At 47.4% G+C, this 17,984-nt stretch overlaps 1 protein-coding gene across 2 annotated transcripts in view; it reads left to right on the plus strand.

The window, feature by feature from the left end:
* The window catches only part of Glra1 (glycine receptor alpha 1), an 89,020-nt gene extending 78,829 nt beyond the window's left edge, over positions 1-10,191 (plus strand). Inside the window, exons 8-9 of one of the 2 annotated variants that reach the window (XM_052757643.1) lie at positions 3,165-3,311; positions 9,666-10,191. In XM_052757643.1, the coding sequence (XP_052613603.1) occupies positions 3,165-3,311; positions 9,666-9,980 (462 nt within the window). In that variant the 3' untranslated portion in view covers positions 9,981-10,191. The remainder of the gene's footprint in view (positions 1-3,164; positions 3,312-9,665) is intronic. The other variant, XM_052757644.1, reaches the window with a different exon arrangement.
* Positions 10,192-17,984: the final 7,793 nt, after the last annotated feature.

Below are 17,984 nucleotides of genomic sequence, written 5' to 3' on the forward strand. Positions count from 1 at the left end.
GGGCCCCCTCCAAATCAGGTCAAATAAAGGCAGCCTGTGAGTAGTTCTAAGTGAACAGCTAAGGAGGTCAAAGGAGGAGGGCAGGGCCCAGGGAACCGGTTTGAAGTGGCTCCTCTGCCCTCTCCAGTGGCTGCCTGGTGGTTGGTTATTACTGTGCTTTTCCGGCTGCTGATTGTCAAGGCTGCTGTGGTCTGGAGGGTTAGGATAGGAGCAGAGCAAGTTAAAGCGCCCGAAGCCCCAGGGGAAATGAATTCATGCATACAGCCACTCTATAGCATCACTCTTTATTCCCCCAAAAGATGGAGATGATTGATATCCACCATCCAATGAACAAAAACAGTGCGATGTATCCATACATAGAATATTATTAAGGCATAACAATAAACTGCTGGGGCTAGAGAGACAGCTCAGCGGTTAAGAGCATTTGCTTCTCTTGCTTGAGGACCGCCATTGGGTTCCCAGCACCCAGGTAGGGCAGTGCACAACCACCTGTAACTCCAGCTCTAGGGGGAACTGATGACATCTTCTGGACCCTGCGCACATGTGCGTCTACACGTACAAATGCACACACATACACACAAATAAATATAAAATTAATCTTTAAAAATAAATAAATGCAAATAAACTGCTGTTGTTGAATGCAACAGTAAGATAAACCGCAAACGTATTATAAGTGGGAGAAACCAGTCACGGAAGGACACATGCTGCTAATATTATTTCATAAAGAAATTCTGGAATGTTCAGAACAGAAAAGCCACAGAAACATGTTGATCTTCAGGGTTGGGGAAGTAGAGAAGCTTTGACACCAGTTTTCAACAGTTTTAAAACAATGCTATGAACTTGCTATTCTCTCCAAAATCCAGCTGCTGCTGTTGTTGTTGTTGTTGTTACTTTTTTCTTCATTTGGGGGTGTGAGGGGGCACATATAAGCAACAGAGTCTGTGGGGGGGGGGTCAGAGAGCAACTTAGGGGAGTTGGTTCTTTACTTCCACCACATGGGTCCTGGGGTTTGAACTCAGGTCATCAGGCTTGTCAGCAAGTGCCCTTTCTCCTGCTGAGTCATCTCTCAGCCATCAACTGCTTTTCTTGAATAAATTCTCACAGGATTGCTATGAGCCTTTGGTAGTTAACAGAGCTCTAGGTCACGTGACTGTAGCAATTTCTGCCAGTGCGCTCAATGATTCTGTGAAGGGACAGTTTCCCGGGGTCCTGACAGTGCTGTTTACCAACAGCCTCCTCTCGCGCTAACGCTCAGTCCAGCATCCTCTCAGACTTACATGCTATGCTCCACTCCACAAACGGAAGCGATGGAGGTGCACCATCCTCCTCTTATCCCTTCTCTCGTAAGCATCATCTCTTTTCCCTGACATTCTGCCCAGCTTGTTCAATATGCTTTTCCTAGCTTCCTCTGCTCCTTCCATCCAAATACCCCAGCTGAGGAGCAGTGGCAGTGGGGAAAGTTACTGAAGATCAGCGATGTCCCATCCACACTCAATACAACAATCGCTTTTTGAACTCACAGAGATCCGCCTGGCCCTGCCTCCCGAGTGCTGGGATTAAAGGCGTGCACCACAACGCCTGGCACAACAATCTCTTCTTATCCACAGGGGTCATATTCTAGGGACACTCCGCTATACTCTTCCTCTAGCCACTGCATAGAACGACAGTGGTACCAAACCCTGTGTGCCGTGTTCTTTTCCTATACACACCATAACTGTGTAGACAAGTGTGTTCTGCTGCGGAGCTGAAAAGATGGCTCCGTGGTTAGGAGTGCTTGCTGCTCTTGCAGAGGACCCAAGTGCAGTTCCCAGCATCACACTGGGCAGCTCACAACTATCTATATAAACTCCAGCTCCAGAGGATCTGGTGACCCCATCTGGTCTCCTCATATGCTACATTCACATGCAAATATACACAGAGACATATAATCTAAAAACAAGCTGGGCGGTGGTGGTGCACACCTTTAATCCCAGCACTCAGGAGGCAGAGGCAGGCGGATCTCTGTGAGTTCGAGGCCAGCCCGGTCTCCAAAGCGAGTTCCAGGAAAGGTGCAAAACTACACAGAGAAACCCTGTCTCGAAAAACCAAAAAACAAAAAATCTTTTTTTGAAAAAATGCATTCTTAGGCTGGAGAGATGGCTCAGTGGTTAATAGCACTGGCTGTTTTTCCAGAGGACCCAGGTTCAATCCTCAGCACCCACAGGGTAGCGCATAACTATCTATAACTGCAGTCCCAAAGGATCCTGTGCCCTCTCTGGCCTCTTCAGGAACTGCATGCATAGACATACACACAGGCAAAATACCTATATGCAAATAAAATTTTACATATTTAAAATTTTTTTTTAAGTATGTAAAATAAAAAATAAGCCGGGCGGTGGTGGCGCACGCCTTTAATCCCAGCACTCGGGAGGCAGAGCCAGGCGGATCGTTGTGAGTTCGAGGCCAGCCTGGGCTACCAAGTGAGTTCCAGGAAAGGCACAAAGCTACACAGAGAAACCCTGTCTCGAAAAACCAAAAATAATAATAATAATAATAATAATAATAATAATAATAAGGTTAAAAATTTCTTTAAATAAAAATTTGTTGCTGATGTAGATCTTAGCAATATCAGCAAAGGATATTTTTCTTTCCGTATTAAATTGAGAACTTCGAAGCCTTGTAAGCCGGGCGGTGGTGGCGCACGCCTTTAAGCCCAGCACTCCGGAGGCAGAGCCAGGTGCACCTCTGTGAGTTCAAGACCAGCCTGGGCTACAGAGTGAGTTCCAGGAAAGGCGCAGGGCTACACAGAGAAACCCTGTCTCAAAAAACAAAAACAAAAAACAAACAAAAAAGAGGCTTTTGTAGCTTTTCTTGTCATATCCAAATTCCCTGCTTGTCTGTTTTGCACTTTGGAGCCATTATTAAGTAAATAATACTTGTGCTTTGGCCACAGTCAATCTGATAATGCGCATGCCTACTCAGTGATTGGTAGACGTCTGCAGTGTATACAGAGTGGATACACTTGGGAAAGGACAGCGTATGTTACTAGCAGGATGGAGGAGTATGATGCAAGAGTTCATCACATTGTTCAGAACGGTGTATGGCTTAAAACTTACAAGCTGCAATATTTCAGAACATTATCCTCTCCGCTCACCTCCCTGTGCTCTCTCCCATCCTCACACCAGGTGTCCTATGTGAAAGCCATTGACATTTGGATGGCTGTGTGCCTGCTCTTCGTGTTCTCGGCTCTGCTGGAATATGCAGCGGTGAACTTCGTGTCTCGGCAACACAAGGAGCTGCTGCGATTTAGGAGGAAGCGGCGACATCACAAGGTAGGCCTTTGGGGCGTGGCCTAGGGAGGAGCATCCGGTGGACAGAGGAAGATCTCTGAGCAGTCCGGTGACCCTTGCTTCATTGGGCTGTCCCCATGGGCAAGGCAAGTGTGAGGGATCCTGAAAAGCTTGACTTTTCCCCTTGTGAATAATGACCTAGTTGGCTATCAAGAGCCTCTCTTAACCACAGCATCGGTGCTGTAGGGATCATGTGACATCAAGAAGCAAATGCCCGTAGTCAAGACGATAACCAGCTTCATCCTGCAGACAGGGCAGGCTGGGGCAGGCCTGCTGTTGGTTTTCTGCAATGTGACGTCAAGCCGGCCTGGCTCTGGGCTCCATTTCTTCATCATCTACAAAGACTGGCTTGGTGGGAGACTGTGCTGAGGGTGAAGTCAGAGGTTCCAAGGAAGCTTTCAACTTTGTCCCTGCCACACCAGCGTCAAGGATGAAAACTATCACACACACACACACACACACACACACACACACACACACACACACACACGGCTCCCCACTAGTATGTTATTTAAACACTGGCAACATGATTCAATTAACTCTACCATAGGACGATCTTCTAGGGCGGGTCCAGACAACAAGGTCTTTCTATGTCTATACTGGAAAAGATTTGGCAGGCTAGGTGGAACCTCCTAGAAGGCTTAGCCCTACCTACTGCCCTTTAGGCACCAAGTCCCTCCTTTGGAGTAGTAATCATCTGTAGACACTGTAGTGCATACTTGCAATTCCAGTACTTGGGTATGATGTGCAGAGGCCGGAGGATCGGGAGTTCAAGGTCAGCCTGGACTACAGCATGGGACTCTGTCACAAAAAAGGGGGGGGGGGAGCCTGGAGTAGAGTGCTCACCTAGCATTTGCGAAGCCCCTCCCCCCATTCCATACCTCACACTGCATAAATCCAGACATGAAAGCACATCTGTAGCCCCAGCACTTGGAGGTAGAGGGAGGAGAATCAGAAGTTCAAAGCCATCCTTTGCTATATCAAGTTCAAGGGGAAACTTGAGCTACATGAGATCTTTTCTCAAAAAAAAAAAAAAATCTGAGATAAAATGAGGTGCAGTGATTTCCACTGTAATCCCAGCACTCTGAAAGCTGAGGCAGGAAGATCAAAAGCTCAAGGTTAAAAGCTAGGAAAAGTTAACTGAAGGAGGGAAATCCTCTAGGCAGCCATGGGGAAGCCATCATCCAGACTGGGCGAAGACTTCCCCCTGTGGCTGCTTTGGAGGCCCCCATGCTCCTGTGAGTAACCCTTCACCCAGCCCTGTAAGTAAGCCCAATAACATCACTGTTGAGGTAGAGATATCAAGGCTAGCCTTGGCTACAAGAAAAGAAAGAAAAAAAAGGGAAGGAAGGGAGGGAGGGGAGAAATAGAAAGGGGGAGAAAGGGATAAAGGAAGAGAGGAACTGGAGAGCTGGTACAGTGGTTAGGAACACAGGCTGAGCTGGATCGTGGAGACACACACCTTTAATCCCAGCACTCAGGAGGCAGAAGCAATTGGATCTCTGTGAGTTCAAGGCCAGCCTGGTCTACAGAGAGAGTTCCAGGACAGCTAGGACTACTTCATAGAGAAACCCTATATTGAAAAACCAATAAATAAATAAATAAATAAGACCAATAAATAAATAAATGAATGAATGAATAAATAGATAGATAGATAGATAAACAAACAAACAAATAAATAAATAAATAAATAAATGAGACCAATGTCGGTTACTTGGGCCCACACTACGGAAGACCTCCCTTTGGCATCTGGGTGTGGCTTGCACTGAAGTCCTGCAGATTTGGGCTGCGGAAACCTCCCTTGAGTAATAAGCCTGAGCAGGTTTTGGAGCTCTTGCTGGTGAGTGGCAAGGAACTAGCTCTGGGCTGGATTTCTTTCGGCCAGTGATCTGGGCCAGGCTCCCCAACACCCACTGTTTTTTCATGTTTTCAAAGGCTACCTCATTTGCTGGGCAGAAAGCATCCAGTCTTCCAAGTCCCTAGCCCACCTCTTTAGAAGGGTCCTCAGGAAGCTTCTGTGGGGCCCAGACACAGCAGATGCTCCAGATCCCTCGGGTGGGTTCCACAGTCTATGTCCCAGTTTCTTGCTCCATCCCCAAGCATCTCCAGGCAGATGAACATGCTTGTCCTGTCATCTGCTGGTTGTAGTCAGAATAGCAAGCCTTTGCCCGTCATTCCTCAGGCATTTCCTTTCTCCAGGATACAAGGGGCCGCTGTCTATCTAGATGGAGCCAAACCTCTTCCCCTGCCAATGAGTAACAGATAAGGAAGGTGGAGCATGAATCTCCGACAATGTCTGGGAAAGCTAATATGGTGTTTCCCATACCAAGAGAGTCTGTTATATATGGTAGGGATTTATGTTGTGGTGGTACTCCTCTGTGTCTAGAGACGGTTAATTATGTACACGACGTACTTACTACTCACTTACTGCAAATGTCACTCCAAGTTTTTCCTTTTCTTTATTTGCTTTTAGAGACAGTCTCATGTAGCCCAGGCTGGCCTTGAATACTCTGTGTGTGTCTGTGTGTGTCTGTGTGTGTGTGTACACACACTCACAAATGTCCATGAATGTCTACATATGCAGAAATACAGTGATCAGAGAACAACTTGTAAGAATCTGTTCTCTCCTTCTATTGTGTGAGTCCTGGGGATTCCCAGGTTTTCCAGGCTTACCCACTGAGCCATCTTATCAGCCCATACCTTCTTTATTCATTTTTAAATCTTTTTAAAGTTTATTTTTATTTTATGTCTATAAATATTTGTCTGTGTGGATGTATGTGCCCAGTGCCAAAGGAGACAAAAAAAATGGCTCTAAAACTGGAGTTAGAGACAGTTGTGAGCCACCATGTGGGAGCTGGGAACCAAACCCAGGTCCTCTGCAAGAACAGCCAGTGTTCTTGAGTGCTGAGCCATCTCTCCAGCCTGACTGCTTTCTTAGAGCATCAGCGATGCTCAGCGCTAGCTGCGTTAGTTCTGAGTTAGAGCTGCAGACGTGTAGAGACCATTTACACTTCTGTGTCGTCCATTACCACGCTGTCAGCACTGGGGCTGTGTTGTGTGGTGAAAACAGCCATAAAAAAGGGAAAGCAACAGTCTCTATTCTCTGCCTCCTAACAGTAAGGGCAAGTTTATGTTTAGATGCGGTGGGATAATGCTTTTGTACACTGATTTAATAAAACACTGACTGGCCAGTAGCCAGGCAGGAAGTATAGGTGGGATAAGCAGACAAGGAGAATTCTGGGAAGAGGAAGGCTGGGTCAGGAGATGCCAGCCCGCAATCCAGGGAGCAGCATATAATGGCACACAGGTAAAGGCATGAAAAACATGGCAACACATAGATGAACAGAAATGGGCTAAGTATAAATGTAAGAGCTAATCAGTGGAAAGCCTGAGCTAATGACCAAACAGTTTTAATCAATATAAGCCTCCATGTGTTTACTTGGGTCTGAGTGGCTGAGGACCAAACGGGACACAGAAAAACTTCAGCTACATTTAGATGTGATGAAGTCCCAGGTCCCTTGCCAGCCCCTGGGTCCAGGAATGTGCTGGCTCCCACATTCCTCTTCTTGGCCTTGGTGTGAAGCCTCCACCACCTTCCAGTGTTGGCTTTGCACCTGTCTGCCCTCAGTATGTGACCCACGTTCTCTTTCTTCCACGGTGAATGCTGAGCCAGATGCACTCACGGAACATTTCCCGGTCATTAGTCATGTGTCTGATGCAGAATGCAACCCCACTTAGATAAACCAAAGGAATGAAGAGAAGAAAATATGTCAAAGGAGGCTGGGTGGGCTGGAGAGCTCCCTCAGACATTGAGGAGCACTTGCTAATCTTGTAGAGGACCCAGGTCTGATTCTCAGCACCCACAATGGTAGCCCATAACTGTCTGTAACTCCAGGTCCAGGATACCTGTCACTCTCCTGGCCTCTGAAGGCACTAGCCTACACTTAGAACATAAACACACGCAGGAAAAACATCCATGCACACAAAATAAGTCTAAGAAAAACAATTAAGGAGGCTGGGACTGGTGAAGATTCCATTTACTGAAGTAATAATATTGCTAGGTTTTGGGCCTCTGCACCAAAAGAACATGTCTGTCTGTTCAGCGCTTGTTTCAGGGTGCATTTTGTGAGCTGGGTGTTGCTGGTTTGGGGGACAGGGCCTTGTGTACGTCAAGCTGACCTCCGTCTGTGTGGCTCAGCCGATCTTGAACTCTTGATCCTCTTGCTTCTGCTTCCAAACACTGGGTCGACAGGCTGCACCACAGCTGCTTGTTCCCAAAGCTTACTCTCTAGGGCAGTGGTTGTCAACCTCCTGATGCCATGACCCTTTAATACAGTCCCTCATGTTGTGGGGACCCCGCAAGCACAAAATGATTTTTGTTGCTCCTTCATAACTGTAGTTTTGCTACTGTTATGAATCCTAATGTAAATATCTGTGTTTTCTGGTGATCTTAGGCGACCCCTGTGCAAAGGTCATCCTCCTTCCAACCACCCCCCAAAGGGGTCAAGGCCCACAAGTTGAGAACTGCTGATCTAATGGGAGGGGCAAGGTTAGCAAAGGAATTAGAACCCAGTGGAATCGGAGCTTCTCCTCAGGGTCACTCACAGGGCACTCTCCATGACAGCTAGCCTGTCTTTGGGCGCTCAAGGGGCACCTAAGTGGGAGGCCAGGGCTCCCATTTTTGGAGGCAGAGGCAAAGCAGAGAGAATAACTTGAACTGAACCAAAGAGGAATTCAGCCCAACATCCTCAAACGTGAGGAAATGTTTCAGGGTGACTGAAGAATAATGTCACACAGAAAATGGCATGAAGGGAGACGGAACAGGTGGACACACGCCAGGGAATCTGAGGCCTTCTTAAGCACTGGAAGAATTTAATTATCCTGAGGTCAGCAGCAGCCTGCTAGAAAGTTCTTAGTAGAACAAGGCATAGTTGCACACACCCATAATCCCAGCATTTGGTATACTGAGGCGGGAAGACTGAGACGTCCAGGTCAGCCAGATGGCGGCATGCCCAAGGGTGGCAGAGGCATGGGAAGACCAGGGTATTAGATCCTGTATTACATTTCTTATTCTCGTTGGCACTGTCTTTTGGGGGAAAAGCAAGACAGAATTCCTTTCCTGGAAGTTTTTGGTATCCAGGAGGGCAATGTGAGCTGGTGGACCTTGCCAGCACCACACACTGAATTGGTGGCTCAGCTGCAGCTGAAACACTGGCCTTGGCCTGGGGACATGGTTCAGCCACTAAAGTGCTTCTGGCTTAAGCGTGAGAACCAGAAGTGCCAGGCAAGTGGGGTAACCTGACTGTGATCTCAGCTCAAGGGAGGCAGACACGGAATCCCAGGAGCAAGCCAGCCAGCACGAGACTAGCTGAACTGGCGAGCTCTGGGTTCAACTGAGAGACCTGGTCTCAACAAAGAAGGACAGGAATCCAGGAAGATACCTGACATCAACTTTTGGCCTCCACATGTCCCACACACATGCACACATGTACCCACACACCTGTGAGCACACATACACACAGAAAACAAAACAAACACCTTGGCCTTTGGTCCTGTTGTGGAACTGCAGGTGAAGGGGACTGACCAGGGCATGATGGAGCTGGCTGGGAAAGGGCTGAACCACTAGGATCCGGGATCAAACATTTTACGAAGGCGGAGAAGGCCAAGAAAGCCAGCAGGGGTACAGATCACATGGGAAGTGGGGTGGGGTTGGAAAGGTAAGTTGGAGCTGAATGACAAAGAGCCTGTGACAAGCTTATGGAAATCAGAAGACTATTAGAGGTGATGGCGTGGGAACTTGAGGCAGGAAGAAGCCATGGCTTCCCTGACTCATAACATGGGAAAGCCAGGAGCTTTCTGCTCCTTCCCGGGCCATCACGGGGTGGGGAAGATAGGAAGGATGCAACAGAGGCAAAGCAGGGGATGTCTGCAAACCGCTCTCCAAAACTCTAAACCCAAACCCAGGCCAGCTTGGAGCCACCTACTCAGTGAAGTCTCCAGTGGTTAAAAAGCCTTGAGAAGAAACCTTGAAATCATTCTCAGGCACCAGGAAGGAAGTTACCAGTATGAGGTCACAAGTCAGTAAATGACAAAGCCCCACAGCCTGGTGTGGAGTTCGGGCCTCAGAATCTGTACCCATTCCCATCCCCTGGCTTGCATCTGTTTCAGCATGCGAGTGGCGCCCCTCTACTTGGCTGAACTCCCCAGCCAGCCAGACTGCCTCCAGCAACTGGGAACACAAAGCCTAAGAGACAGGGAGGATCAGATGGCATGGCCTGGTCCCCCAGGGGAGTGCCTTGCAGGGAGGGTGCCCAGCCCGTGTCTTATTTTAAGTAGAGCCCCATGCTGAATCTGTTTCAGGATGATGAGGGTGGAGAAGGCCGCTTCAACTTCTCCGCCTATGGGATGGGGCCAGCCTGTCTGCAGGCCAAGGATGGCATCTCTGTCAAGGGTGCCAACAACAACAACACCACCAACCCCCCTCCTGCACCGTCCAAGTCCCCGGAGGAGATGCGGAAACTCTTCATCCAGAGAGCCAAGAAGATCGACAAGATATCGCGCATTGGGTTCCCCATGGCCTTCCTCATCTTCAACATGTTCTACTGGATCATCTACAAGATCGTCCGAAGGGAGGATGTCCACAACAAGTGAAGGCTCTGGGGTGGGGTGGGGGGTTGGGAGAGGGTGGTGGGAGGAGCACCGAGGCTGGGAGCCAGGGGAGGAGGGAGAGAGGGAGAGTGCACACCCATCTCCCTCCACCAAGTGCAATAGAGACCACAGGGGTGGATACTTCCAGGGTATGGCAATATTCATCTAGCCTCCGAGGGCATGAGTTGGGGGGTGCTTTTCAAATACAGCAACTGAGGACCATGAGGGGTGGGGTGGGGGTGAGGGAGGGGGATTGGGGAATCACAGCTTTCAAAATTCAAGTCCATTGGTTTGATTGGGGGGGGGGGTCCTCCTGTTTGGAGGTCAGTGCCGCCTGCCCCAGAGCAGGAAAGCAGTGTAATATATGACATATAACCATGCTTAACGTTAATGCAAATCCCACAAGAACAAAAGACGCGTCTCTTAAATCAGCCTAGTAACTGCTTAAACTTTTAAAATCCCCAAAGTGATGGACAACTTTTCCCAGAGTAGAAACAGTCACTAATAAGCTTGCTGTGGTATGTGCCCACATCACACCCTTACAAATGCCATGTCTGTCTTCAAACTGACCCCGGTGGACACATGCCAAAAAGCCATTCCGACTCTGCTTCGAGGGGGTCACATGACAGAGGCATGGGTCGTGGAGATGGATAAAGGTGGACCAACAGCAGGAAGTGACTGAGGAGAAGGACCATTGCAGAAGCCTGGGGATGGAGAACCCAGGAACCCCCCCACAGGGCACCAAGCTTGCCCCTCTTGCTTCTGCGCTTCAGCGCCAGCCCAACTCAGTGCCAGCTCTACGGCCGCCATGGTCTTCTCGTTGTATTACCAATATGCAATCTTTTTTATTGTTTAAAAAAAAGTAATAATCTTGAGAAACAATATGGGGAGAGACTGAGTGTAAACCCATGAACTTTTTTCCAAATGTCTATTTTTTTGGAGAGTCTCTTTGGAACTGCAAGTAGGCGCATTATGGGAAAGGTGGGTCTGGCTGAAACAGGCCCCAAATGCCAGGCAGGAATCCAGTTTGAAGATGTGAAAGGGAAGCCACCGATACTGCTGCTGCTGCTGCTGCTGCTGCTGCTGCTGCCCATTCTGTTTACAGGTGGGAAGAGACAATGATATTTAGAAAGTCCACTCATTATATTTTGACATTTCATATATCATAACATGGGAAGCTTGGGGGAATGACCCCATTATATTTTTATAAGTCTTTTTTTTTTAAGATGCTTTGCACAGCTTTAACATGTAGGAAAGTTAGACAAATATTTCTCTTTCCTTCTAACTCTGAAGTGCCAGAAGGGTCCCAGACTAGCCAGGGCACTCCAGGGGAAGAGACAGGGACTGAGATGAACTGAGTTGGAAGAAGGAGTCCCGCTGACAGGTCTGGATATGCACAGAACCATCCTACCCATGGCACAAAGCCTGTCCCAGTCCTGCAGCCTGTGGCTAGGGCACAGGCGTGGCACTTCTGTCCTAGCACTTTACTGTCTTGGCCTTGGGTCAGAGTTAGAGGTAGGATGGAGATCGATCGCTGACAATCAGCTAGGGAGCTCAGGGGCAGGATGGAGAAGTGGAATGATGAGATGATGCCTACCTGCCCCCTGCCATGCACTTTCCCTGGGGAGTTTTCCGCTCTCCCCTGTGGCATCGAAGCTAATGCCTAGATGGGTCTAAAACAGAGGAAGCCAAGACAAAGACCATGAGTTCTGAGTAAAGATGCACTGTGCAGCCAGAGGGATGAGACTGAACTGCTGGTATCCCGCCAGGTTCAAGGTCAACCGGTCCGTGCCTTGCCTCCTCTTGGACTGTGAGATCCAAAAAGACAATCTACATTTCAACTCTGGGTAAGGGGGCACAGGACCTTTGTTTACAGGAAATCTTGAGCAGTGGGAGCCCCGTGAGTGGGCGACTCTCATCTGAGGTTTGTCCTTTCCCACCGGAAAAATGTTCGAAGTGGGGAAAAGTGAAGATGGCCTTGTATAGCCAGAGTTCAGTATGAAGATGCCAGCGTGTGGAGCTGTGAGCATCTTCCTCAGCACAAGAGGAGGAATCTCGTCACTCCAGGGCTGTGCATCTTAGGAGAGGCTGCAATCAGTCCTTTCCAGTGGCACTTTATCCCCTTTATTTAGGTAACAGATATTTGTAACAGAAAATAATCAATGGAGCCCTCTCCTTACTGTGCTCAGACTGACTCAAGACCAGGTGAATGGGGTGACCACAGGAGGCACCAGGACACATCAGAATCTGTGCTGAACACAGAACCACCCAGCACCTTCCAAAATGGTCTCCATGGGAAGCATCTGGAATCACCCTAAGACAGAGAAATCACTGAACTATTTGCCCAGTCTCAACTGGGCTCCTAGGTCCCCGTGTCATCATTTTGGAATGGTCCATTGTGAGCTGTCTGGTGGCCAATTCAGCAAAGCAATGGGCTCACATCTTTGAGACATACTGGGGAATGTCACTGAAACCCTTCAGACTATAAGCAAAGAGACAACCTGAATCAAGCCCACGGTTAATACACAGAATGTTCTTGGGTGGATGTCCAAGCTTTGGTCTCTCTGAATGCACTGTGAAGAGAATGGGACAGTATCTGAACTCTCCCTGGCTCTACCTGCTATGAATCTGTGTTTACACTGAGGATCTTTGCACAACTTAAAGCTTGCCATCGTTTTGATTTCTCAGGCCTCCATGCAAGCATGTAGATTTATGCACAGTTGCACTGACCTACACAACTCCTGTTGCTTCTCTTCTTCAGAAAATTTGCAAATTTGCTTTTCCTCTTGTACCACTTTTAATCAAAACTCAAAGGAAGGAAGGAAGGAAGGAAGGAAGGAAGGAAGGAAGGAAGGAAGAAAGAAATTTGAACTAGATAATTTAGGCCAAAGCTTTCAGGTGACCCCAATGAACAGAGCAAGGCTTTCCCAATTTCCCCTTTAGGCTGAGCACAAAGGGCCCTTTGCCCTGGGATTACAGGTATAAAATGGATGTTTCAGTATATGGAAATCTGATGTCCGTGCAGAGAATACCTTACCGGTTTTGAAGCTCTTCTCCAGTACAGACTGGTTTTCATACATAGTGTGAAACTTGGAAAGGGGCATGGAGGAGCAGATGACTTCAATTCACCTCCAAAGCTGCAGCTTATCCTAGAAGCCAGGTGGGGACACCAACTGCTCCAGGGATCCCATTGGTTTCAGAAATAAATAACTCCACTCTGCCCTCTGCTGGAATTTCCTAGCACCTGCAAGACCCTTCATGGCAAAGGCTCCCATGGAAAATGTGTGTGTGTGTGTGTGTGTGTGTGTGTGTGTGTGTGTGTGTGTGTGTGTGTGTGTGTGTGTGACAGAGAGAGAGAGAGAGAGAGAGAGAGAGAGAGAGAGAGAGAGAGAGATCTGTTTTTCTATTAACTCTAGAAAAAAAGAAGGAAGTTTCACCCCATTATTTCCTTTTCTAAACTATCAATAAATAGGAAAGTAATCCCTTTCAGAAGTATACCAATATTTTCCATTGCCTTTTTTTCCTACTTGGGAGGCAAATAACCAAGAAGGCTGGTTCATTTCATCCAGCATATGCATCTTTACGAGCATCATAAAAAGAAGTAATGTCTTTGAGAGGCACCATGATGTAAGATTGCAGGACAGATTGGCACTTCAGTCAAGATGGTACTGCCACTAGTAATTGTCTTCTGTCTTACTTCATTGCAACATGCTGAAACCAAAGGGGGTTGTCACAACCCTGGCAGTGACTGCATCCTTTGGAGAAGATGACAAGCAGAGTGTATCCTCTTCGGGGCTCTGAGGGTCACAACCCTTTCCCAGCCAGGCTGGAACCCAGTCCAGAACAATGAATGTCATGATGGAAGCTATCAATATCTATTTCAGGAACATCTTCAGCACTTTCTACCGACCCTCCACCCTTAACTCTGCCCAGACAGGTGAGGCTGGGTTTTCTCGGGATGTCTCTTGGATTGATAAGTGGCCAATAAGTCTGAATCGGTGAATGACTTCTACCCATTGAATCAACTAGAACAATGTGTCTCCACCCAAGCAAGCAGGAAACATATTCTTTAAACAGAACATGGATTCTGTTTTTCTACTTCAGAAATTTGAAGTGAGAGCCTTCTTCGTTTCCTCCAATTCTAGGGAACAGTAACAAGAGTCTATGACGAGAGAAGAGTGAATGTGTCTTGCTTTAATGGCTCAACCATGAGGACTGTCTGTACAAGGAAAACATACATCCTGGCAAGGATTTGGTCTGTTGTACTCTGACATCCCAGTGACAGAGAAGACATCCTTGAGTGGGTCAAAATCTCCAGAGCAATAAAGAAGTCTCTGGTAGAAGAGACTTCCCTGGTGTGGGGGTTGATGAAAAGGAGAGACAGATGAGGAGATGATGTCAGATGACTGGCAGCCATGTAGATTTTTGTTGAGGAGAAAAGCCTTCAAAGGAGGGGTCTAGTATAGGAGACTGGGGTACTTACAGGGCAGAAAATGGGAAGGGGCCTCACCCTCACCTTGGAAAGCTCTCGAAACCCTGCCATGGTTCTCCTAAGCAGTGTAACTCCAAAGCCTAGAGTTCCTTTAACATCCCTTCCAGATGAAGTGTCCAAAGCATACAGTGAAAGTCACGGGAGCCAAAGATAACTAGCCCAAGACAAAGCCTGACAGAGAGTATCCAGGCCTGGTCCCACAGAGGACAAGGAACTGAGTTTTGAGACTGGCTGGTGTCCATTTACCTCTTCCATGTGTGTGTTTTTTAATCTTCAACAAATTATTTCACCTTCTGTGATCTTGAAGGAATCCTAACTTCCCAAATTGTTGATGAGCATAAAATTGAGGAAATGAAATGATCAATGTTTTTGTTATTAAAAGTAGAATAGGGGTCGGAGAGATGGCTCAGTGGTTAAGAGCACTGGCTGTTCTTCCAGAGGACCTAGGTTCAATTCCCAGCACCGACATGGCAGTTTACAACTGCCTGTAACTCTACCTTCCAGGGATCCGACATCAACAGACATACATGCAGGCAAAATATCAATGCACATAAAGTAAATAAATCATTTTTTTAAAAAAGTAGAATATAGATGAGATATTTCACTAAAATGAATCTGATAGCTGCAGATCAAAAGTCTGGATCTTTTTGTTTAAGAACATCCCAGTATATGAACATTTAAGTCCTAGTTGTTACCACTCAAATGCTGGTGAATACTTTTACTAGATTAGAAATCAAAGATCTTGATCAAAAGCCAATGTTCAGTGGTGGTGGCGTACGCCTTTAATCCCAGCACTCAGAAGGCAGAGGCAGGTGGATCTGTGAGTTCAAGGCCAGTCTGGTCTACAAATCGAGTGCCAGGACAGCTAGAACTACACAGAGAAATCCTGTCTCGGAAAAAAAAAAAAAGCCAATTTCTCTCTTCCTTATCTCAAAATGTAGTCATAAGCAATATAAATTCACTAACTCATCTTCAAGGTTAATAATCTACTAACACAGCTTGATACACAGGGAACTTGGCTGAGATGAAGCCACTGAGTAGTTACTGAAGTTTGAAAACGAAGAGGAGTGAGCTGGAGGGCAGGTGAGAATCAGTGGTGTTTGGAGGGATACAGACAGTGTGCCTTACTTGTGATCCTGCAGAGGTGGGGAAACCTTGTGCTAGGAAGGTTTAAACTTGGCTGGAGTGCAGAGCTAGGACAAGACCTTCCCTGAGGCTTTCCAAAGTCTAGAATTCCTTTAACATCCACTCAAGATGAGAAACAGTGAAAGGCCTAGGAGCCAAAGATAAGCATCATCTCTAAGGGCTGGCCTTGAAATTGAGCAGGGTGAGACCTGGTGTGACTGAATAATTCAGAGCGAGATGCGGCGACAACAGGCAGAGACAGTGCTGAGAGCATCTCACTCTTAGGATGGATGCTCAGGGGTTCTGGAGCATAGGACATTTGAGCCCAAATTTGAAAGACTATATCCAAGGCAACCATTTACTATTTGGGGGGTCTCATCCACCTGTTTAGCAGGCAAATGGTTTAACCCTGTGGGACAGCTGCCCAGCTACTTCTTCCAGGCAGGTGTTTGAGTAAAAAGGAACCATCTTCAGATAAGAGCCAAATGAAACGGAAACACTGACCAATGTTCCAGAAAAGAAGGGTTGTCTGGTAGCTTTTCACTCTCATCCCAGATCTAGAAATGAAAGGGGGAAATGGAATTACAAAACGTGTAGCGAGTCAACTCCTCCCTCACCACCAAACAAAAACCCTAAGAACTAAATAGATACTTGTCTCAGGATCCCCTTGTTCCTGGTCTAACTGTCCAGTAGATAACTTGATGCGCACAACACCCCGGGCAGTCCATTTCCCTGTTCAAGGTCTCACCTGCTATTTCCCAGGGCTCGCCTAGGCTCTTCAGCTCTATCCTAAAGCCAGGGTGTTAGCAAAACAGGTTCACCACCTGTAGGAGTAATGTACCCAGGAACATGTTAGCTTCTTTCCTGAGGGCCCCCAGATCATCTGGGTAATGAGGACAGTTTCGCTCTGAGTGGACTCTAGCGAAGGCCAAGTCTGACTTAGTGGGTCTCCAAATGAAAACTACACACTAGTCTTTGAATACTTCAGTCTGGACAGAACAACTTAACCTAACTGGACCAGAGAATTCTCTCACATTGCTATGTGTCACAGCCAAGACTAGACTATAACCACATGGGACATTATAAATAGAGGTATTCGCAATTGTTCTGTGACTTTCTTCTTACCCTTCCTACACTTGCTGTGTTAAGTCTGAAAGTGGCATACTATGAAAGCTGAGCATCCAAATAAAACCATGTAGGAGGCAACGACTGAAGTTCCAAAAGAGTCACTAGCATGGGAGATGGAGGACGCCACAGAGAAAGAAGTAGATGGTGGTGTATCGGAAGCCCAGCTGAGCGGTCATGTAAGGAACAGGTGAAGTTCTGATAGATGCGGCAGGACAGTCTCAAGCAGACTGAGCAAGTGCTAAGATCCAGGGGTAAAACGAAGGGGCTCATGTAAGCATGGCTTGCACTTTCGGGTGAAGGGTAATGAATTGGAGGCAGGTTAGGAGAGGCGGGTCTGTGCCGATCAGGCACGCTTACAGGAGATGCTACAGATCAGGTCTCATTAGGCAGTTGGGCAGGACAAAGCAAGAAGTCTCCATCTCCTTCCTGACCCCTGTGATGTCCCCAGCCCTCTCAGCTTCTTCTGCACTTCTCATGGGAGAACCTGCTTTTCCTCGATCTTGGAAGCATATAAAGTAGTCGTGTGTGTGGGAACTCACATCTCAAAGGTCATCAATTCATCCCATTAAGTGCTAAGAGTTTATGCTAAGAAGGCGCTAGAGCTAGATAGAGGCTTGGGAGTCAGGCTTCTTTATTTATTTTGTGGTGTGTGTGTGTGTGTGTGTGTATGTGTGTGTGTGTGTGTGTGTGTAGGTGAAAGGTTGTTGGACCCAGCTTCTATATGGGTCGGGGGATTCGAACTCAGGTCCTTATGTTTGTGAAGCAAGCACTTTACTGACTGAACCGTCTCCTAAAAGTTGTGGTTCCTTACGGAGCTCACTAAGAACACTGACTAAAAAAGTCCTTCCTGTCATGGTTAACTGACGCGGAGCACACGCGGCAGACAGTGAAGACCTGTGTTCTTTCTCTTCTCCCCGCTGTGGTGCTGGGGCTTGAACCCACAGCCCGTGGCATGCGAGGCTAGAGCTCTACCCCCAAACCACATCCTCAGCAGTGTACTGAAGGCGTTTCTAGAGCTGAGTTTGTGAGCCAGACATCACCTTGTTGTTGATCTCACTGAAGAGCAGCCCTGGTGGAAAAGAAGTCTGACGTGTTGTTTTCATCCTTAGCCGCATCTAAAAATCATTTCCCAACCTAGAGAAGAATTATTCCAGGCACACGGTCAGACAAGGAAGAAGCGGTATGGAGGAGAAAATACAGACAGGAACCAGATGCTGTTCATGCCACTGCAGGTGCAAATGCACAAAAGGACAGGGTTTCCC

This window comes from Peromyscus californicus, unplaced genomic scaffold, assembly GCF_007827085.1.
Source record: "Peromyscus californicus insignis strain IS unplaced genomic scaffold, ASM782708v3 Scaffold_3__1_contigs__length_106647218, whole genome shotgun sequence".
In the NCBI taxonomy this organism is placed as follows: domain Eukaryota; kingdom Metazoa; phylum Chordata; class Mammalia; order Rodentia; family Cricetidae; genus Peromyscus; species Peromyscus californicus.